Genomic DNA, 23611 nt, shown 5'->3' on the forward strand with positions numbered 1-23611 from the left:
CGACACTTGAGTTTGCAGGATGATGTGACGCCTAACCCAATCATACCGGTCAGGGCTGGACTTCAGATGTTTCTAATGTAAACAGTCCATGGGTCACGCTTGGAGAAACACTAGTTTAGGGGAGAGAGCATGCATGTTGGGGTATGAGACAGAACTGAGTTACTTACTGTATTACTTGTTGAGCAAGTTAATTATCATGTCTGTGCCTTTGTTTTCTCACCTATAAGATGCTAACCACTTCACTGGAGAGTTTTCAGATGTCAGTAAGAATATATGGACATATATATGTGTGTGTATATGCATACAGTGTTTAGCAAGGGGTTATTTAATAGGATTTTTTGGCCTCCTTTCTCCTTGGTTCAACACCAGGGAAGTGGCAACAGAGAGTTTCAATTCTTCCCAGTTCTGGATTATCAGTGGAACCTCCCTGGCAGTGGGCAACTGTGGAAAGGTTACAGAATAGTCTAAGGAGCCTGCATGTCTTCAGTGCTCTGTGGTGGATCAGACAATCTGGATTCCTCAAGCAAAGGCATGAAAAGAAACCACCAGGAGGTCAGAGGTCAGCCAGCTGCTGTCATTTTTATTTGCAGTAAAACTACAGTCAGGACAGACATATATATATACACAGTGCATTACAGAACAAGTCCACGGCACTCTATGCAGGCAGACGGGCAGGCTGGAGCAGGCAACCATTATGGAACACATGTCTATGGGTGGGGGAGGCAGTGGAGGTGGACAAGCAAGGAGGGAAGGACCCTGGCACTGCACTAAGTAGTTACTGCCTCAGTCTCAGCTGGTAGAGCTTACATTTATGGGCCGCCGTTGAGGTGTGTTACGTACAACCTGTAGCTTCAGCTTCTGTCCAGGGTCACTCCAAACACTGAGGTTTAGCTAAGTTCCCTAAAAGGAAGCAGTGCTTTTCCATTAGTGGGATTGAATTCCCTCCAAACACACTGCCAGTTACAATGGGTAAAATAGATTTGATACACAGAAGGGAAAATGCTCACACTTCAGGAGTTGAGTGTGTGTGTGTCTGTATATGTGTGTGCAAGTGTGTGTATAAGGAGGAGGGCTTATCAAAGAGATTCCTTGCAGTGTTTTTTTTTTTTTTTCCATGTTGGCCGCCCCAAAGCAGTTGATTTCTAAGCATGATCAGTCCTCAAGAGGGAAGATCGATTCTCAGAAGGAGGGCTGGCAGTAGCCCTCCTGGGTCAGCAGGATGGGGAAGATGCATGAGAACAAGGACCCTGCTGTCTCTCCAATGGCCACAGCATTTGCCCCAGGTGAAGGCAAAATCACTGAAGTGGGAGGGTCTTTAGAGCCTCCTTGTTTGGTAGATCAAGAAAGATCTCACAAGGCTAAAGGACATGTCCAAGGTCACGTGGCTGAGTCAGGCTGTAGCCTACTCCCCGTGTTGCTCTTGTTTCCCAGGAAAGTTTCTTCATTCCTCATACCATAATGGAATGTGGAATGGCTCCCTTCCTCAGCAGCCTCTAGGGAACATTTGTCAGACTTTTCCAAGATAGTGGGGTCTTACTTGTTTTCTGCAGAGAGAGAAAAGCATTCATAAGAACCCCCTTCACTGGTGGCTTCTTGGAATTCTGATTACTTGCTAGCAACAACAACTTCTCTGAGATATCTACCGAGCATTGAGGACAATGGTACAGACAGGCACAAAAGGTTCTTCTTCCCATTCTATGGAAGAGGGCAGCTGTGCTGTCAGCTGGGTCAGCAACTTGCTGTAGGATCCTCTTCTTTTCCGTTCAGTCTCCTGCCTCTTGCTATCTAGGGAAGGAATAAACAAATAAAACGCCACATGTTGTGAAACCTGCCTCCTTGCCATGTGGCTTAGTCCCTAGACACAAGGCCTCTGTCATAATTGTAAGCTGCCTTGGCCAGTTCCCACAGATCAAAAAGGGCAATATCCGGAGCGCCAGGTACTGTCCCAGTGTGTAGACCTGGCCCAGGGGTCTGGGGGAATGGCTTTGGGAAGGAATTCTGTACATGCTGACATAGGAACCAATGCTGACTGGCCACCATTCATTATTCAACCACAATCGTCAGAGTGCAGACATTAGGCTACGCTGGATCCCAACTCTGTGTGCAAGATTGGACCCGACATCTAAAGAAGGGCCTTTCCAACAAGACTGGCCTGTGATTCCAGAACTCCCTGCTTAATGGGCTTTTCACGTTAATTGAAATAGTTCTATCAGAATTGTGAGTCTGACGGTTATGCTTACTTGTTCTGTTTCGGCTGATTTTACAGAAACGAAATCTTCTTAACTTCTATGGCCTCTGTCTCTTCTTGGTTTCTGGTTCTGCTGTTTTTACATGGAAACTAACATCCTTATGATCTGGATGTTCAACTATGTCATTTGGGTTAAGCTTCCCAATGAAGGTACTTTATGCCTGAGATGTGACTCAGAGGTAAAGAAAAAAGAAGAGTAGTATTGAACAGAGGAGTTTGAGTTAGACATTAAGGATAATTTGTTGAAGGGAGAAGTTGTGAGACACTTGAATGAATCCTGAAATTGGGCCGTGAACAAGGTCCTCTGATCTTTCTAGGACCTTTTAAGCACAGACTTGCCTAGAGATAACAGAGTGGGCAGATGTCCCCTTAAGATCCCTCTAGTGCTCTGATTTTATGTGTGAACACTCTAAAAATAGAATCATGGGAGGGGGGAGAGAAACAGTGTGAGAATAAAAGGAGAAAAAGTGAAAGAAGCAGGCACTGCGGGTGGGTGGAGGCTAAGAAGAGCAGGATGTGATGGGAAAAGATGGAGAAGTAAGAGGACTGCATTGAACCATGTGCAGTTAGGGGACAGTGCCTGGTACACAGACATTGTTTAACAACAAAATACTTACTACTGAGTAAGTAAATAATTGCTTACATGTTGGAAAACTGAGATATAGTATGACTTGCCCGGGTGTCTGTTGCTAATTGGTGTTAGGATGGGAAGCAGAGCTGGCCCCACGGGAGAAGCTGTGCAGGGCCGAGCAGAGGGTGAGGAGTGCACTTTCCGACCCGATGCTGTGTGGGCAGGAAGCGCCCTTGGGCCGTGGTCTGTGAAGCTCAGGAAGGACAGCGAGAACGGGCACAGACTCAGACCCCAATCTTCTCTGGCGCTGGCTCCAGCCGCCCAGGCCTGGAGTAACTGAGGCAGCAGAGAAGAGCCTTACTGCAAAGGGCCTCGTGGGGCCTCCCGTCTCCCCAGTAGATGGAGGAAAACCAAATTCTGACCTTTAACCTTCCCTCTCCTCTTGAGAGCATGACCTTCCCTCATTTTCTCTGTCTCTTCACTTCTTTTGAGCTTCCTGAGTACAGAGCCCAAAGGTTTCTTTCTGCCTTCAAGAAAGTGGAGTCTGGGGAAGGCAGGATCGACTTCCGGCATGACTTGCCTTCATTCTTCCTCTGGAAGGGAGATGGGAATTCCCACCTATTTCATCTCTCTCTGCCCTAGACCCTGTTCACAAATGTCTCAGGAGGCACATTTGAGCTGGAGGCCTCCGAGACATCAAGGAGGCTTCTGTCCTCGGGTCCCATTTTATTTCTCTCATTGCTCCTCTGGGGTGATCCAAAGAGCTGAGACAAGGGGCAGTGACACCATAAAGGGGGTTCAACACGTGTAAGTAAATTGGTCTTTTGAAAACTTATTTTCACCCATCAGGAAGCTGTGCTAGGTTTAATCACTGGGATATAGGAGGGAACACTGTGCTTCCTTGACTCCCCGCTACAAATGACTAAGGCATTGCAGTACAAGTAAGCCTCCCTCTTCTGAGGAGGTAGAGAAAAGAGAAATCTTATTGCCTAGACAAGGCAATGAGAGTGTGGTGAGCCCCGGCTGCCATCCATCTCCCTGGAAGGGCTGCCAGCAGCTCTTACATAAGCTCCAGTGAGCTCATGTGTTTTCACGCCCATCAGCAGATCCTGGGCTTCAGGGCCAAGGGTTAGGCTGGAGGAGGGAGCTCAGAAGAGACTGTGCTCTTCCAAAGAGGGGGCGCTTTGGGAAGAAAACAAATTCCTACTCTCAGGATGGTGAAAACAATTTTCATTTCCATATTAATTAACAAAGACGTTCATCCTCATGGCAGCAATGTCAAGAAAGGAGAGGGTGATGCGTGGTCTTATGAATGCCATGCTGTGGGGGAAGGGAGGCTGGGGTGGGGTATTTCATGAGTCAGGGTATGCAGATGTGCACTAAGAAACATGGTTAAGAAAGCTTTTCCTCTTTATGTGTGGGAAGCCAGATGGGTGCTCAGTTAGATCTGCCAGCCACAGGCTGGGAATCAGGCCATGGTTGAGTGTCAGGTCTTGATTTCCATTTGTTGCCACCAGCTAAGTTGTTCTTGAACAGAAAACAGGTTGAATATTCTGGAAACTGCGGTCACTCATTTTACCTGCTTCCCTTTTGTTTGGCAGAATCACCGAGTCAGCAGAATTTGCAAGCAAACCAACCAACACCTTGCCTTCTATCTTGTCCGGAACATCTGCAGTCAGCTTGCCTTGGCCACAGCAGCAAAGCACAGAGCAAGTAGAATGATGCCTGCCTCCCGAATACTTTGCCTATTGAAAGTAAAATCTCACCCTGCGTAAGTGAGCCAGACGTTCTCTTGGGTGTTGACACACTTCCAGTTCTGTTATGCCCTAGTGGGGGGGAGGCTCTGTCTGTACGTCTCAGTAGCTCCCCCCTCCCCCAGTCTAGCTTCATATTCTTCACATATGGGGGCAACAGTGATAATGATCTTTTATATGATTAAATGAACATGTAGACATGAGGCTTCCCTGTTTGACCTGCCCCAAATCATACTGTTTCCAGTCTTTCTGTAACTGCTAATGTTTTAAACAAATTTTATTTCAAAAATAACACGCATTGTTCAGGTAAATTTCTGACTCCTTCAAGTGCTTTGCATTTTCTCTCTGGCATCATTAGTGCTTGTAGCACTTCCCAACTTAGTGTCTTTTGAGAATTTAGTTAATGTGCTGTTTACCTTCCTCTTTCCAGATCAATCAGGAAGATTTTGAATATTTTGAATATGGCCAAACCCTTCCTCAGGTTCCTCTTTCTTTTGTAAATGATTCAGTCAGTTGAGAAATGACTGAGCTCATATAGACACAACACCCTGAAATCTTGTTCCAGAAATGTGGAGGGCACACACACACTTCGACACTTAAGAAAGGATCCCCCATAATGATGTGCGTGTGATATTTTGGTGTGAGATGTATGTCATGACATCTGTAATTCACGTCAAAATATTTTGGTGAAAGAAAAGATAAAATAAATACGGCAAAATGATAACACATTATACTCATGGCTCTACTTTTCCGTATGTTTAAACATTTCATAATAAAAGAAATTATTCCCAGATGTTCTAATTCCAGGAAGTATATTTAACTGGGGAGTGGGGGGATGGGAAGCTTTAGAAGGCTGACAGGGAGGGAATGGGAGGTGGAAATTGCTTAATCCTCTTAGGTTTATTATTATTACCTTAATGCCTGACAATAGCAGACTATGATGATAGTAAACCCTAAATAACAATTCAGTGACACCCTCTATTATTAAAACCCTCCCTGCAGTTGGGTTCGCTAAGCTAAACGATCTAGTTCTTAATCCTTTTACCTCAAGAATGTTGGGGAGAGAGGAAATATTCACCAGGAAATATTTTCTTTTTTTGAAGATCATGCCATTTTCTGGTAACCAATTGGTACCAGTTTTCTTAAAAAAAAGGGGACAAAAATAAAATTCATTAATAACTGAAAATACTGTTGTCTCACCCTTCAGCAGAAAATACTACCTTTCTGGACTTTTTTTCTGGATTGACACTTATATTGTGAGGTTTATAAATTCCTTTCCTTTTGTACTAAAGTAAAAAGAAATGACCATTTTATTATCCCTCATCTTGTAATTCTTAGTAAGATTTCATTCTACAAAGAATTTTTTTGGAAAGGAAAAAGTTCATTTTTTTTTGCATTATGCTAGAAGCAGCAAATTGTGATCCATCTCACGGATTTTTAAAAGGGCACTCCGAATCTCCATTCCACCTTTAGATATCAGTTACTAAATTGGATGTGTGACTGCCTGACCTCATTTCACTGCTCCTGATCTTTAATATAGTCTGTGTATCTTTTCATATGACCTTTTATATTACGTGAATACTCTAGTCTGGTAGAGTTGGTTGGTAGGTGTTTATTGCTGGCTGTCTATTCTCTGAGTAATGTCTTAGGATATGGCCAAGCTGGTGCCTTGGAGAGAAGACCTAACAAAAGGGCGGTGGGTAAGCTGTGCGTGGGCCTTCTGCTGCCCAGATCTGCTCCTCCTCAGCGTGCCTCTGCGTGCAAATGAATGGTATTTGCCGCTTCTGCTCTGTGGAAGGAGAGAGGCCTGGATTTTCAGTTTGAGAGGGAAGTAAGTCATGCACGGGGGACTGGCTTTGGTAAATCCCTGTCACCGTACTTGCAGCTCAGAGCAATCAGTGATGGCACTACACGCATGAGCGTGGAGTTTGAAGGCAGACGGTGGCAGATCTAAATCCTGGATCGGCTACCTGAGGTTCGCTCTGTTTCTCAGTTTCCTTGTTTGTCAAAGGGGGAACTACATAGCACCAACTTCATCAGGTCCTTGTGAAGTTTAGAAGTGCTTGTAAAAGTAATAGTCTTTGGACTGGACAATAAATGATAGTTGTTATTTAATAATAATTTCATCAATGCTTGGACATTTTCATTTTCCCGTTAACTCAACTTTAAGCTTAAAAAACAAACAAACGTTTTCTCAGTCCTTTCTTCCATTTTTGGACCATAGTGCCCATCCTCATCTCCCTTGCCCAAATAAACCTGCCAAAAAAACCCAGTTCTCTATCTCTTTCATCTCATGAGCCTGTATCTTATTATGTGGATCTCTTACTGTGTTGTAACTCCACCTCTGTGCTGTTTTTTTTTTATTCTTTGTTAATTCTGACTTGATCTCTAAGAAGTAGAATGCAAATATTTCTGTCTTTCTGTCCAAGTTGAACTTCATATTTTCTGAATCATGAAACTGCCCTCCATGTGACCTAGAAAGCCCTCTGATGATCCATATTTAGCTGTATCCATCACTCAACAGATGTCTGGGTAGTTAGAGGCCCCCATGAGCTCCCTCTACATCCTGTGGTTTCAAGTTCCTGAGTTGTTAGTTAAAAAGCTTTCATCTCCACTCCCCCACCCCCCCTTCCCTTATCTATTCCAGGGTAGAAGGACAGATACCCACTATATTCACTATAAGTATTACTTCATTGAACAAATATTTACTTATTATCTACTACACGTTAGATGCTGGGTTTGATGTTATCCTCTTTACTTCCAAATTGCATTTTCCTGATTTGACCTCTTTAGAGCAGTCCTCCACGTTTTCTGATTACTTCTCTAGAATCTGCATTGAGCATCCAATTAAATGGTGTCTTCTATTTGCAGTGTTTCCTGACCCCTGGGAGACTTAAAGGTTTAATTGCAAACTCTGAAGCCTTGCTGTAGTGCACCTGCCACTGCATCCACAAATTTCAGGGTAACATACATTTACCGTGGGCTCTGCCTAAGGCAGTTTAGTTAGCAGGTGAGGCTGTAGGGCTCTGCTTGCCATCCTGCACCATGGATGTGAAGAATGAAGTGGTAGCAACAGTGGAATACCCCACAAGTTAAGTAGCTAATTTCCACGAACCTTTGGTTTTGTGTCTTTGGTTTCCCACAGAGATACCCATGAGGAAAATTCCTCTCTGTTTTTTGAGCTTTCTGGATCTTCCCATTAGATAGCATCTCTTGGCATCTGAAAGGCCGCCTGCCATTCTGTTCTCCTGTGGAACACAGATGGCCCAGCCCACGCCTATCACTAATGAGGATCACATGCAAACCCTTCTTGCTGGAGGCTCCCTTCCCCAACCCTAGCCCTCCTTCCCCAAGCAGGCCAGTCACTGCTGACCATGGCATTTAAGTCTGAGAAGGGTGCTTGCTGCTCTCCCACTCACGGAGTTAAATAGAAAATCTATTATGTAGGCCTCGGGAAATGAGTCCCGTTCAGCTAGCATCTGAAACATTGATTAAGGGATGGCTGCCAACTTGATTGCAAGAATGAGGTACTGGGACCCAGCTGTCCATGGAGGTTGTTGAGCTCAAATGTGGACAAGCACTGGAAATGCTTAAGTAGGAACATGATTAGATGGCTAGACAGGGGTTGACCAGGTAGGAGATCAATTGGTCAATGCTATCTAATCTTACCCAGGATGATAGTAGTGGGGGGGATTAGTATTTAAGAATGTTAAAGGCACCAACATATAGTAGAAAAGCATACATTTTGATGTCAGATCCATGTCAAGTCCCAGCGCTATCACTTGCTATCTGTCTGACCTTGGACAAAGTACTTCACCTTTCTGTATACTAATTCCTTAGCTGTGAAACAAGTACAATGACTACATCATAGGCTACTCTAAGGATTAAATGGGATAGCACATAAAAAGACCTAGACAAGGTGTCTTGCACCCAATAAATAATAAGTGGGAATTCCCTTTGCCATCTCCCCTTCCTGTTTTCTCTTTGTAGTGGAAAGTTGAACGATGCACTCCAACATGGTGGACTGTCCGGTGAGCTAACAATGACGGCTCCACGTGAAATTCTGTACAGTCCTGTTTCTCTTTCTCTTTTTTTAATCTGAAACTTGATGGATATTTGAGATGTGGATAGTTTATTTCTTATTGTTGTTGCAAGTCAGATGCAGGTCTGGTATTTATGACTAGGAGAAGAAGTCCAAACTACTAATGTGGACCCCGATAAAAGGCAAAATTTCTTTTGTTCTTAATCCATGAACTCATGCCTTTAATTCTTACAGCTGCCACGGAGAGATCACTGCCACTGGCTCCCCTCGAGGGTACCAACGAGTCTGACCAGTCCTTCCGTGTGTGTGTGTGAGTGTGGTTTAACTGGTCAGCGCCCACTGACCCAGAAAGCTCTCTGGGAGTCACTTTTCACTCTTTCAGACAAGAGACACGGAGGTATGTTGTCCAAGAGGAAATAATAAACCTATTGATTTAACATTAATACCTACAAAAATACTTCAACAGCTTTTTGGACAAGGTAGATCAACCACTGCTTGTTTCCCACCCAGCTGGGTCAAGGCTCTCCCTACAAGAGCTGGTGGCTGTTCATTCCCCCACAAGGCAGCACTTTCCTTTTAGGTCAGGGCTAAGAGCAGTCATTAAACTGAATAAAAATAGACCTCTTTACAACTGTGCTCTTTAAACCTAGTGCTGTTCTGTGGAACCACACAGAAGTCTGACCCCTGGCAGCTCTCATGTTTTCTCCTGAATTTTCTCCTAATCCCTTCCCCATTCAGGGGACAGTCTTTGGTTCTTGCTTGAAGACATGTAGAACAATGGGAACATGGGAACAATAAAAGTAGTCAAATAATCATCCCTGGCTTGTGTGGACTGAGTGCCAGCCTGTGAACCGAAGGGTCACAGGTTTGATTCCTGGTGAGGGCACACGAGAGGCAACCTATTGACATATCTCTCAGACATTGATGTTTTTCTCTTTCTCCCTCCCTCCCCCTCTCTTTAAAAAGAAATAACTAAAATCTTTTTTAAAAGTAGTTAATCACATAGAAGAAATAAGAAAGAGTGTCTTAAGAATGAAGACTTTCCATCCTAGAAAAGTGCTTTTTGGAGTGTTGTTGCAGAGGATGGCTACTTGCACATTCCCTTCTTTCCTGAAAACAAAAAGAAGAAGTGGTGGGCTTAAGCCAGGGTTTCTAATCTGTCGATGTTGGCAGGCAAATAAAGGCCTCTCTGGTTCTTTACTGCGGGTTCTTCGAGTTAAGCCTCTCTATGCAACTCCTAGAAGGAGATCGAGTACTGGACCACAGGCCTCTTTTTTTCATGGAACATTTCATGGTTACTAGTATTTTGTGAAACACCTTTTAAATAAACATGATTTCAGATATGCTGTTTGAAATAACTTCCTGATAGATTATCACTGGGTCCTGGAACTGGTGGCAAAGAAACACTCCGAAGTTTCCTTGCTTGGAGGGTTGGTAGACTCTTCCTCCCTCCCCTTCCCCCCTCCTCTCTTCCTTTAGCATTAGCGCGACGCACCCACCTGCCTGCAAGTGCTGAGGAGTAGGCCTGCGACAGGGAATCTGGGAGTCTAGATCCTCCCATCCCATGATTCTATTTTTATGGATCCCAATTTGTGGTAGTGTTCCACAGAAGGTACTAGCTGGGACAGGAGGTAACTGAGAGCTTTGGCCAGCAGGAAAGGGGGATAGAGATGGGAAAAGTTGATGCAATTATTTTTGGCAGGAGCTGGAACCAAAGCAGCAGGAGAGAGTAAGTTTTAAGACTCTCTGGCAAAGAAACTTCCTAATCTGTCACCGAGTATGTGTAAAAAAGTGATTAGTGTGTCTCTATATTTATCATGATTACTCACAAATATGCAATTTACATAATATATACAGCACATTAAGTACTATGTTACCTTATATAATGTGCATATGTATAATGTATATGTATGTTATGTAACGCCAGTCTGGAGGCTCTTCCAGGTTCTGCCAAGTATTTCCTAATTTATTTGGCAATTTTAACATATCTTTTCCATCTGTGGAAAGAACTCTTTTGAGAGGATCTGGTCTCTGACCTGAAATATAATCATCCTACTAAGTCTATCTTAATTCTCAACTCAATGAAGGAAACCCACAAAGACCAAGCTGTAATGAGGCACAACTCCTAGCCCATTAGTCCAGGGACAACACAATGTGTCAAAGATTTCCTGTTTTATTCTTTTTATTGCCAGTGGGGTAGAAGCACGGGGGCAGGTGAGAACATGTCTGTGGCATGGCCAGAATCAGAATAAGATGAGGAATAAGGACTGGATCCTCCCCTGACTGCCTGTGTGACTTTGAGAAGTTACTAAACCTCTGTAAGCCTTGCTTTCCTCATTGTCAGGATTGGGATGATAATAATACCTTCTCTGCCAAACTCAAAGGTTGCTGTGAGGTCCACTCTGATGAGTTACTCTCTAGTAAGAAACCACAGTCACAGTAGGTAAGGGATGAATTGCAAGGTGAGAATAAACAACATTAGGCTTACTGAAATTACCAAGTTGGAAGTGCAATTCCACCCAAGTTTGTTACACTCTGGCTCTAAGGAAGACTTGGGACATGTCCCTTAAGCAACATTGTAAGTCCCATGCACTACAGTAGAGGGGGCAGAGGGCCAGTCTCTGCCTTGTGAATCTTTGAGAATCAGTTTCATCTGTTCATAGTGCCGAGTGTTAACAGCCTCAATGTTGGGGGATCAGGGCAGAAACACATGCAAAACTTCTGTAAGTGCCTTAGAGTAAGTGATCCCAAACCCGAACCTCTGTGTCAGAACCAAGTGGCTTCCAAGATAGTACCTGTTGTCATTCTGGAGCTTGTTGGTCCCATCATCATGGATGCCATCACTCAGGAGATTCTTCGGGTGGCCCGGTCTTCTCCTTGCCGAGTGTTCTGCACTGTTAGGTTCAGCAGGATGGTCCTCAATGTCTGTCCTACATGGTCCTAGAAGACTGCTTCCTTCACAGTTAGAATCAATTTGTACACACAATCTTAATTTCCCCTTCCTTGTGCAAAGCTCCTGACCCAGTGCAAGGAGATTAGAGGAAGCTCAGTGGAACAATGTCCAGTGGGCCCAGGTTTCCCCTTGAGAAATCTCAGACAGTGTGGAGGCCTGGGAGAGCAAAAGTGTTGAGGCAAATGTTTCTCCTACCAAAGAAGCTCCATAGGCACTGGCCCTCGGGAAAGGAAGGACATGCTGGCACCTGCTGAATGAAGCCCACTGAACTCTGCTGAGACCCCTCTGGGTACTGGCTGGAAGTACCTTGCAGAAGGTACCTCAGTCCTTTTGTGACTCTCCACTGAGGTTATCCCAGCAGCCAGGGTTGTTTCCATACTGAGAGTCTCTGATGACCACAATGAGGTGATAAGTGGAGAATGCGATGATCTGTCCATTGCCTTCAACCCCAGACCAACTTCTTACCAGTTCAGGCCAGAGAGAATCTCTGGGAAGCATCACAAGGCCTCATTTTCTCACGGGGGCTTGTCCCATCCACACATGTGTTGCACATTCATTCTCCCCTGGCAACCTGGATCCAAGTGGAGTAATTTCTCAGCGACCAGAAATGACTCTATTCCAAGGAGTGTGGGTTATTTTCTCTACTGAATATCTTAGATGGCACCTTTCCCAAACCACATTAGCCAAGATACGATGGACAAGTCTCTTAACTAACTTTCGTGAGACTCAGTTTCCTTATCTGACAAATGGGAGAATAAATCCTGCCCAGCATCTATTTCATGGTTGTTTTGAGGATCCAGAACAGAAACTCTCAGTGTCTCTGTGATACAAAGCTACTTTCATTTTCCTTAAATCTCACAGCCACCATGGGGCAATGTGTCTTGACATGGAAATGGTGGAATGAGGGAGTAAAAACTTTATCTTTCCCATTTTCTGTTCTTATACTATGTACTTTTTTTTTCAATCGGGAAAAGTCCATTAGTAAATAAATATTTATATTTATAAATATATATGCTACATATATGTACACACACATAAGACCATCAGAAGGGGCTTCAGGTCATACTCTGGGAGTGCTAGGTGCAAAGAGGTGGGGGCAGAGAGGAACCTCCCGATGGTTTGTCTACTGGTCTCCTCAGCAAACGGCCCTTCCCTCCTGACTCTCTGCCTTCGGGAATACACTGCCACCAGGACTTGGAACTCAAACAGGAAACACGCTTTGGCTTGAAAAAGAAAGAAGCTGGGGGTGTTTTTTTCTTCCCTTTTTTTACACAATATTATGACACCAATTTGAAAAATAAATCCCAGTTTCTCTGCTTTCCCTCCCAGGTGTTCACAGAACTAAGAAAATAAATACCACATTTAAGGTGTCCTGTGCAGGCAGCTCTGGGGGCTCTTGGAGCCGTCTCTAAACAAACACAGCCACCAGGAGAAGGAGAAGGCTTCGGGAAATAACAAGTGCCCACTGACAGCGCAGAGAACCAAGAATGGAAACACAGCTTTCCACAGCCTTTCTGCCTCCTCAGCAGGTTCAGGGAGAAGCTGCCGCTCGAAGGACAACCAAGAAACCAACGTGCACTGGCTGGGCTCTGCCAAGGGTTATGTTCTGAGTGTCGGAGGCCGTTTGTCTCATTACAGAGGGACCTTTGTGTAAGTTGTCTGGAACAGGAGCTCATTCCCTTGGCCACATCCGATCTCACCATGGGCAGGAAACCTGCAGCCCGCTCCTTGCGAGTGTCCATGAGGAAACTTACAGGGCTGGTGGGAAGAAAGGGGGGTTTTTCCTTCAATCTCAGAAAGTCTCACTCAAGGCCTTCTGGGAGTGGGGGCGGGGGGGGTTGCTGCATGAGCCAACCATACCCTGGTGGGCCCTACATCCATTCAAAATGTTCTGCTGTCACTGGCTCTGTTGGGGTATGTCCGTCATTGAAATAGAGAGAATGCATGGCAGGGTGAAGATTTCCTCCTAAAGGGTGGCTTCATTTCCACTGGTTAGAGAGGAGAGTGTGTGTATTTGTATGTTTGTGTGTGTGTGTTACAGTTTCTTGTTTTCTCTCTTGGTTTAAGTGGCAATCAGCACACAGTTTAGTCTTTTGAACGGCTCTTCCTCCTCAGCGAAAAGAAGCTGCTCTTCTGGGGAGGTCCCATCATCATGGGTGCTTGGTTCTTGTGAGTAATTTTAATCTAAAAGCAAAGAGGCAGAAATGAATTAGTGGCACACAAAGCCCAGTGGCCTGTGGGAGAATGAGTCTCAGAGAGGAAGGAAGGCCAGCTTCGGGTTGGAAGGAGCCCTGTGCAGAAGGACGACTGTCCTTGAACAACTTCAGAATTGGCAACTGGATCCTGATCAGGCCTGGCGTTTGGCACTGCTGGAAGTGAGGGGCGGAAACACTGGGGACAGACAGGTGTGAGCTTCCCACGTGGTAATCAGCTCGCACCTGTCTTGTATCCTTGCTATTCATAGACTTTCAGAATGTCACAGCCGGAGAAGACCTCAGGGCCCATCTCATTCAATCCCTCTGCAGGATAGAGGCCTAAGGTCACACCGAGTGGGGCAGAACAGCCAGGGCCCAGTTCTTCAGATTCCCAGCTTCCACTGCTCCTAGCCATTCCTGCTTAGGCAGTGCCAAGATGTCAACCAGTAGCTCAAAGTTGACTTCCTGTCTGACCTCCGACTCTAGCATCATCATCTGGAGAGTTTCCAAGTGAGTCTCTTAGGTCTTTCCTCTTTTCTGTGCCTTCCAGGAAAGACCTGACTTTCTTTTAAAAGTGTGCGTGTTTCTTTTCTGCTTTCCTTTCTATTTTTCTTTTTTAACTTTCAGGTTTTATGAGTATTTTCTCCTGTAAACTTTAAGTCAATTTGAAGTGAAAGACACTGGTGAGTTCTCATTTTTGCCTTTCTTCCCAATCTTATCCCCAGGGCATGGCTTCAAAATGCTTAATCCCTGTTTGCACGTGGCCTGGTGACATTGCCACACCAATAACCTGCATTATTAGTCTATCGACAACATTTATCAAGTATGACGTGTGTTCAGAGTGTAGAAAGATGATGTGGAAACAAGAGGCACTTAGGGTTCAAAGACCTGGGTTTGGGTCCCAGATCTCAAAGATTTCCCAGTCTTTGGAAAAATCCTTCAACCTTCAAAACCAGATCTCGTCAACTGTAATATGAGGATATTTGTCCTGTTTTTCTCACAAATTTGTTGTGAAGATCTAATGATAGATTGTCAATGAAAGCCCATTGTAAAATGTAAAATGTAAAGTAACAGTTAAATAATTGTTGTCTTACATTGGAGGAGAATCTATGAGCCCATTCTTGTGGTTTTTATACATACCTGAAAAGGACAGTGTGACCACAGAAAGCAACACAAGAACTATCGGGGAGACCCATCTACATGTTTACATTAATGCAGCATAAACCAAGTGGTGTCAAAAAGAAGTTAGGTAAGGAATGAGAAGAGTCTGAATGGAGTATTTGAGGAAGAATTTTAAGATCTGAAAGGGAAGGAAGGAAATGTGTTGCTGACAAGAGAAAGAGAAGGCACTGGGTAGAGGGCCTGCGTATGAACTGGTTGAGTGGGGAGCAGGGATGGGAAATGAGGTTGGGGATACAGGGGAGGCAGTTGGCATAGAGCTTTCAGGGATTTAATATGATGTCATGGGGAACCATGACAACTTTTTAAGCTGGAGAATAACATGATAAAAGAGTTTGAGGGAAATTATTCAACAGGTGTTGCCAGGGTGAACTGGAAATGGGGGAGACTCTGGCCAAGAGGGGTGCTCCTGCAAGCCAGGCTTACAAGGGCCCAGGATATGGAAAGGAAAGGGTGGGACCAAAAGATGTAGAGAATTCCTGAATGATGGGAGCTGAAAATGACTTTGATGTTGGTTCCCACCAGCCTGGAGATCTAGAAGGGGAGTCCATCCTTCTGTTTTGTGGTAGTCACCAGGGAAGAAACCAAGAACATACCAAGCACCATTTTGTGTCATGTGCCTTATTATGGACATTATATTTATTCCAGAATTTATGGAAGGGAGGCACAGACATGGAACTCTGACAGCACTTCTCTGTGGCATGTAGTTTAGCATTCTCTGATGCCAGCAATTTGTGGCACACTTCCTTGTGGTAAGCCTTCTCTTACTCCCTCAGCGCACCAGTCCCCTGAGGGGAAGCACTTTGTCTTCTTCACTTTGGTATTCCCTCAGCCAGTGCAGTGCTTATTCAGAGCACACGCTATGCACGTACTAACTGGTTAGCACACCAAGAAGAGAGAGAGAACGTCCCGGCATTGGGGAATGGCTATGCTCAGGGCAGAGTGGCAGCTGGTGCATTGCCTACATTTCCCGCTGATGGAGCCCATTTTTTTTAGATGATAGGAGACCCTGGCTTCTCCTTTTTCTCCCTCTAGCCCAGCTGTTTATTCACTTGTTAGCACCTCCAGGGCAAAGAGGAGGAAGTGAAACTCAACTCCCTCTCATTTGGTTTATCAGCAATTTTGATGAAGGCCTTGATAGGGTAGGAGTTTGGAGATCCTGGATAACATGAGATTTTGATATGGCTTATGAGTCTAGTAATACAGATAACTGAGAGTTGACTATACATATACACACTGAAGGCAAGAAATAAGAGATCATATACTTTTTTGGAGTTAAAGAGATGTCAGTCCCTTACCCCCTCATCCCCATATTGGGAGGAGCTAGTGTAGTTAAATAGCGAAGATCTCATTTTAGAAGACAGCTGGACGTGGCTAAACCTGACTTTTAAACCCCTGATGGAAAGAGAGCATTCATGTTTCTGTAGTTAGAACTCAAATTTCTCTGGTAATTGGGCAGGTCAGGCAATTAACTAAAGTCTCTGTGATTTTCTTAAACACCTGTCATAATATTTACAACATCTGACAAGCACTAGGGACAGTAGCCCCATGTTCTTAGTTCTCTGCTCTATTATACAGAAAAGTGATGCAGTAGACTCTTGTGTGATAGCTCAACATTCACAAAACGACTGCAGCATATAATGCCCCCTTTAAAATGGAGTAAATTTTAAAATTTAACTAGTGCTGGGAGTTGACTTTGTTTGGGGGGCCGTCTTCTGGAAATCATCACATTTTTATTACCTCGAGAAAAGCAATAAACTGAGCGACTTATTCCTGAACGTCGTCCTCTCAGGGCAAATAATTCGCATCACGCCCAGCAATATGGCCAATAACTGCAAGTGCAGGCCCTTCCCTGATCATCAGGGAAGCACCCAAGCCTGCCCCAGCTTCACTTAGAGATAAATAGAAAGGCCACCCTGAAAGGTCTCAACTCGTCTTTGTGACATTTTAAAAAGTCAAGGAACTATTCCTGCCTAAAGGGAGCCTTGGGGAGGAGAGAGGAGTTCGCTCAGTCTCTCAGGGCTTAGCTATTTCTGGGTGCTCCAAGACCCTAGGGTGCCCTGCTTCATAAGAGTGTTTCCTGCCATCAGAAGCTCTCAAATGTAGCTGGACAATTGGGCTTTGCTAGCGGTGGAGCAGAAGTCTGGCATTTATCGATAAATCAGGAAGTTCAACAAAATGATCTGTTCTCAGTGTGGCCCCCAGATCAGCAGCATCAGCATTTCCTGGGAACTTGTCAGAAACGCAGATTCTCAGGCATCCAGGCCCACTACACAGGAAAACCAGCAAGCTGTGTTTTAGAAGCTCTCCAGGTTATTCAAATGCATACTCAACTTTGGGAATCACTGAACTAGACAAGTAGAATCTTTCTAATTTTGGGATTGTACTACCTTTAACTCTGGAAGAAGATTCTTAATTTCAAGGTTCAGGTGATGCCGCCTCACTGTGATGTTAAAGCATGAGAGATCATCTTACAGTGCTGTAAGCACAAGGCGATTGTTTAAGTTATGTATATTTTTATACATGTATCCTAATAAACAAATATATGCTCATCTTTGAGAATTTAGAAATTATGGATAAAAGAACAAACTCACAGTAGCCAGAGAGGAGTGGGGAGAGGGATAATAGGGGGAGGGCCATCAAGGAGCATGTATAAAGGACATGTGGACAAAGCCAAAGAGGATAGGTTCAAGGGTGGGGGATGGGTAGGGTGTGGGGGGGGTGAAAATGGAGACAATTGTACTTGAACAACAATACATTTTTTTTTGTCCAGAAAAAAAAGAAATTATGGGAAAAATTTAAAAATCATCTTAACGGAATTGCTATTAACTTTTTGGTATGTTTTTTCTAGTTTGTTTCTGTGCTTCTATGTTTTTAATAACGTTGAAATCAAATATTTTCACTTAACATTATTTTGCAAACATTTCTAATATTATTAAAATACATTAAATATAATTTTCAGGGGCTGGAAGTTATTCCATTTGAGGAATCTCACAGCTGATCTAACTCTTTCCATAAATGTTGGGCTTTTAGGTAATTTCCAATTTTTTTGTTATTATGAATAATATAGAAATTGACATTTTTATACATTGGTTCCTGTATTTCTTGTAACCTGTGTTTTATTTAGAATAAATACCAAGAAGTATTTGAACAACTTCAAGGTAAATGAACTGGATTGATGTATATTAATGTTTGCAAGGATCTTCTTGATACATGGCTCCAAATGCTTCCCAGAAGAGCTGTATCAGTTCACCCTCTGGTCTCACTGGTTGATGGGCCTGCCTCCCCACACCCCTGACAACAGTGAATATTACAGTATCTTTAAAACAGAAACAAATTGTGCTAATTTGGTAAGTGAAACACGGCAGGGATCTCTCACTACTTTAATTTGAAATTCTTTCTCCCCCTTTTTCTTAAATTTTTATATTAAATATTATTTCATAGGTTTACTAGCCCATGGCATTTCTTCTGTGACTTGTCTATTCACAGCTGCATTCCTAGTATTTCTCCTGCTGGTTTCTAAGAGCTCAGCGTACATTATGGGAATTAACCTGCTTGTTGAGATCGCTATTGGACACATCTGGTCCTTAGCCTTTGAAAGATGTATATTGATTCTTGACTTGTAGAGACTTAAAGTTGTTAATAGTCAACTATGTCACATTTTCCTTTTTAGAAAGTCCTTGCTCACAGTGTGATTATAGTCACCTATATTTTCCTCCTAGATAGTAACATTTAATTCTTTAATAGAATTGGAGTTTTTCTGTTTTGTTTCTGGAGTATAGTTTGAGGTGAGAAGTTGGTATATAATGACATTTTCTCAAACAGGCAATTTCTTGGATAGCATATGTTAAAACAGTCCATTCCTTTCAAATTAGTTTATGATCATCCTTTTTCCCTTCATTAGTTTTTATGTGCTAGGGTCTCCTAGGGCCCTCTTCTGTACTGTTGATTTATCTATACAATACTGTGCCAACTGTTGTGGCTTTATAGCTGTTTTAATATCTTGTGGGAAGCCCTTCCTCATAGTTCTTTCATTAAATGCCTTAGCTATTGCATTATTTTTTTTTAAGTTAAAAAACAATTGGATTTTGTTTGGGATCTTTACTTAGAAACATGTTTCTAAATTCAAATTTTTTTTTTATATTTGTTAAGTCTTTAAGTCTTCCTTTATTTTTATATCTTTCTTATTATGTAATGTATTGAAATTAAATAAAACAATTACTATGTTTATATGTGTATCTTTATTACACTTATTGTATATTTTTTATACTTTACTATCTATGATCATTGATTTTCTCTTTTTGAAATTAGATTTTCAAACATTTGACATGTTTAAAAAACTAGATCTATATTTTCTTGTTTTTTAATTATTTAATTTCTACTTCTACATTATTTTCTTCACTCTGCTTCTTCTAAGTTTGTTTTAGTCTTGTTCTAATTTTGGATTTTATTATTACTTTTTTTTATCTTTTTAAAATGAAAAATGATGGATGCATATGAGACTCTGAATATACCTCCAAATACAATTTAAGCTATATTCTCTGTTTTGAATGGAGGCTTCTAATTTTTATTATTTTTTAAATAGTCAGTAATGGTGGTTTTGATCTCTTGAACCTATTGTTCTTTAGAAAATTTTAAAGTCTCTGAGTAATTAAATTTTGTTTGTTTATTCACTTAATCTATTATTTCTAGTTTTATTGCCTCATGGTGAAATAAAATAACCTTTGTAATTTCTGCCTCTGGATTTTATATAGATTTTTTGTAAACTAGTTTATGATCTATTAATTTGTTTATAAGTTATTGAATTATTTCATCCAAGTTTTATGTCATTTATTTTTTTGCTACTCAACTTCAAAGGCAGAAACAAATATTTTAAAGCCTCTCACTCCTGTATTGCTATCAACTTTTTCTGATATATCAATTTTTTCTTCAGAATATATATTGATACTGTTTTTCACACTATATATTTTGATTGTTATTAAATATCTAAAATTTTATGACCATTACATCTCATATTTGAGTGTACTTTTTATCAAATAAAAATGAACTTTTTATTCCACTGTATGCTTTTGGCATGTTGGAAGGTTAACTTTTCTAAAATTAATATAATTAACAATATCATTTATTTCTTTCAAATTATCTATCCTTGATAAAGGATACAATAAATAGATATAAATGTTCTTTTGTTTTAGGTATATTTCTTATAAGAAGAATGTCATTAGATTTTAACCCAATATGAGATTACTGTTATTTATTAAGGGACTCAAACCTTTATTAAGGGACTAAATTTTTGTCATTATTGATCTCTTTAGTTTTAACCTTTTCATCAAACTTCAAAAAATTTTAGATGTACCCTGGCTGGTGTGGCTCAGTGGATTGAGTGCAGGCCTGTAAACCAAAGGGTTCACGGGTTCGATTCCCAGTCAGGGCACATGCCTAGGTTGCAGGCCAGGTCCCCAGTAGGGGGATGCACGAGAAGCAACCACACATTGATGTTTCTCTCCCTGTCTTTCTTCCTCCCTTCCCTTCTCTCTAAAAATAAATAAATAAAATCTTTAAAAATTTTCATATGTTTACTAGTCATTTGCTTTTTGTTTTTGCTACACTGATAAGGTTCATACATTTTAAATTCTCCCAGATTTGAAAGGTGTATGCCTTGTTTTTAGTTTCACTAAGTAACTATTTAGTTATTAAATTTTTTTCTGAGTAATACTTTTAATTAATTATTAAAATAAAAAGATACAATGAAAAATTTAGCATATTTTTACTAGTCCTTCAACAATGTCTCCTAAATGCTTTCAGCCTTAGTTAATAGAACCTTAAATTTGGGATCCAGGCTACTAATGTTTACACTATGTATCTTCTTTTGCAAAGAATGATTTTTGCCATTTACATTCATTTGTATAAGTGTATTTAACAGTTTTTTAAAGCTTCATGTTAGTTTAGCTAATTTCAATTGTTGCCAAAAGTTCTCTTGTGCTGTGACGTCCCACCATTAATCTTTTTATTCCGAACCACTTCTGTGCACCTTCGGGAAAATGTTTCAGTAAGTGTACTTCTGTTTTAATTCTTGTAAGTTTTAAGAATGGCTTTCTCTTACCTTCTGTTATGGACTGAATGGTGTCTGTCCCCCTCCCATTTCTATGTAGAAGCCCTAACTGCCCATGTGACTGTGTTTGGAGCTAGGACCTTTAAAGAGGTAATTAAAGTTAAACGAGTCATAAAGGTAAGACTCTAATCCAATAGCACTGGTGTCCTTACAAGAAGAGGAGGGCACCAGAAGCGCATGTTTACAGAGAAAGGACCATGAGGGGAAACAGTGAGAAGGTGGCTGTCTGCACGTAAGGAAGAAAGGCCTCCCCAGAAAGCAACCCTGCCAGGCCCTTGGAATTGAACTTCCAGCCTCCAGAACTGTGAAAAAATAAATTTCTGTTGTGTAAGCCACCCCGTCTCTGGTACTTTGTTATGGCAGCCTGAGCAGACTAATATACCTTTACGTATGGGTTTCCATGGACTGCATACCATAAACTCATTGGGTCACGATGTTTTTCATAGTGCACTGTAGTCTCTGAAGAGTGGCATGGAGAGAGAGTGGAGGTAGGGCTTGGAGAAGTATTTGACTATTTCAAAAACCAGTGCTTGGGTTTAGGGGAGTGATAACCCAGTTTTCACTGAACCAGGTGGGACAGGGTTTGATGTCTTCCAGGCTTTAATGTTTTTTTTTTTTTGAGACAGGAGGAGCTTGGATAGATTTTTCTCAATTTGGCTCCATCGAAATTATAAGTGTAGACATTTCCCCCATCTGTTCTAATTCTAACAAGGTGGTAAGATGTCATTAGTTTTTGGTATAGTGTGTTTTCTTTTTCTTAGTCTTTGTAGAAACATGAGATTGAGGTAATATTTTTCAGAAAAATGTCTGCTTTTTATGGAAGATGCCATCACCACACTCTGTCCCTAGGAGCCAGTTCTATGCTCTGTAGAAGTTACATGGAACAAAGAGTTCATAGAAATACACCTGCAGTTTAGGCCCACTAAAATCTCATGGAGACCCTTTTCATGTAGAAGACCACTTGATGTTCTCTGAAGGGCTCAGAATAGCAGGTTTTTGAGGTATCCGAATACTCCACCAGGGCGAGAAAGCTTAGAAACATTACTTTTGTCTTTTGAGATCTGTACACTGAAGATAGTATAGAGAATATTGCTAATGTAATATTCTCATGAGCACCCTGTGCCCTGAACACCAGGACAATGGTCTCTCTTCACCACAGAGTTTCTAGCTGGGTGTCTAACAGAGAAGCAAGTGAGAAGACAGGATGCGTGTCTCCTGTAGTAGTGCTAAGTGGAGAGCTAACATAGGTATGATAGACATAGGTATCATAGGTATGATGAGTCAGGGAGTTAGGATGTCCCTTTTGTTTACATTTGTTCATTTGTTCAGTCCTTTGTTCACTGTTCAACAAGTATTACTGCACAACTATCAAAAAAGCAGGCACAGTAGGTGCTGGGTGAACACCATAAACAAAATAGATAACTCATGTGGTTCCTCTTTCAGTGGAGTTTTTCAGATAGGTCCTCAGAGCTGTGGTGAACCCAGGGTGACTGTGTCCATGCACTGTGGGAATTCTCCCCCAGAAACTCTCACGGGTGACTGGTTGGAAGTTGTAGGTTAAGTGTGCAGATCCCAATTATATATAAAGAAGCCCTTCCTAACAATTAGACTTGTTCATCAGCAGAACAGTCTTCCTTTTGGAATGGTAGGTTTCCTGCCACTGCAATGATTCAAGCTGAGGCTCTCAAGGATATTGTAGATGAAGTCTCAGAAGAATTGAGAGCTCTTTGAAGAGGGGTCCACGTCTCATTCAGTTTTGGAACTGGTGCCTTACAGTGCTTGGCACATAGCACATATTCAATGAAAGCTTGGCAGGTAAAAGAATGGGTGGATGAATGAAGTGGAAGAGGGGCTACAATAGATGATTCCTCAAAGCTTGTGCTACTCTGGGATTCAGCAATTTCATATTAAGTCAGTGCTCCAAAAGGACCCCAAATAAAGCTACCCTCCCTCAGCTCAAAGATTGGCAAACTTACTGTGCAAGGTGGCTGCATCCAGGGCTCTCCATCCACTTGCATTGGCAGCAGCTTGTTTGTCCTGGAACCCCAAGAACCAAGATAACACAGTGAGCTTCTTGGAGTCAGAGAATCAGGGTTGTCCCTTCCAGGGAGACAGAAGTGGGAAGACCTTATCTGCCCAGCTAGGAGTAGTTCTCCAGGGCTCTCCTGGGGGGTTGTTAAAAACAGATTCCTGAACCCACCTCAAAGATACTGACTCACCAGGTCCAGGAGTCTGCATTTTGATTAAGTGCTATGGGTGATTCTGTTGCTTTGGTTCTCAGACCCTACTCTGAGGAACACTCTCCTGGGTGAGCAGAGAAGTCCACAGAAGCCTGGGATAGAGTGGCCAACAGGTATGGCAGCACTACTGCCGAGCGGACCCTCAGTCCAGCAATCAGCCGGAAGGTGTGCAGATGGTACCAGAAACTTCACTTTGAAATGGGGAAGGTTATGAAGTGGGAAAAGTCCTGGTTTCCATGTTGTGTGAGGGTTTGCACCATATCAATGATGTAATGTCTCTAACCTGTGTAAGAGACAGCTCAGGTGTGTGTGTCTTGCCC

At 42.4% G+C, this 23611-nt stretch overlaps 1 protein-coding gene across 7 annotated transcripts in view; it reads right to left on the reverse strand.

Annotated features, from left to right (window-relative positions):
* Positions 1-579: 579 nt before the first annotated feature.
* The window catches only part of DGKG (diacylglycerol kinase gamma), a 191480-nt gene continuing 168448 nt past the window's right edge, over positions 580-23611 (reverse strand). For 4 of the 7 annotated variants that reach the window (XR_006787179.1, XR_006787181.1, XR_006787180.1 and 1 more), the window contains 3 exons: positions 23028-23088; positions 11411-13752; positions 580-1785 (listed from right to left, as the gene is read on the reverse strand). Coding sequence is in view for 1 of the 7 variants with exons in the window: in XM_045851421.1 (XP_045707377.1) it covers positions 13654-13752; positions 23028-23088 (160 nt within the window). In the remaining 6 variants the exon portion in view is untranslated. Of the gene's footprint in view, positions 1786-9655; positions 9726-10788; positions 13753-23027; positions 23089-23611 lie in introns of those variants that run through there. The other 3 variants (XR_006787177.1, XR_006787178.1, XM_045851421.1) reach the window with 3 other exon arrangements.

The sequence above is a fragment of the Phyllostomus hastatus genome, unplaced genomic scaffold (genome assembly GCF_019186645.2).
Source record: "Phyllostomus hastatus isolate PE091 unplaced genomic scaffold, TTU_PhHast_1.1 phas_contig_86, whole genome shotgun sequence".
NCBI lineage: Eukaryota > Metazoa > Chordata > Mammalia > Chiroptera > Phyllostomidae > Phyllostomus > Phyllostomus hastatus.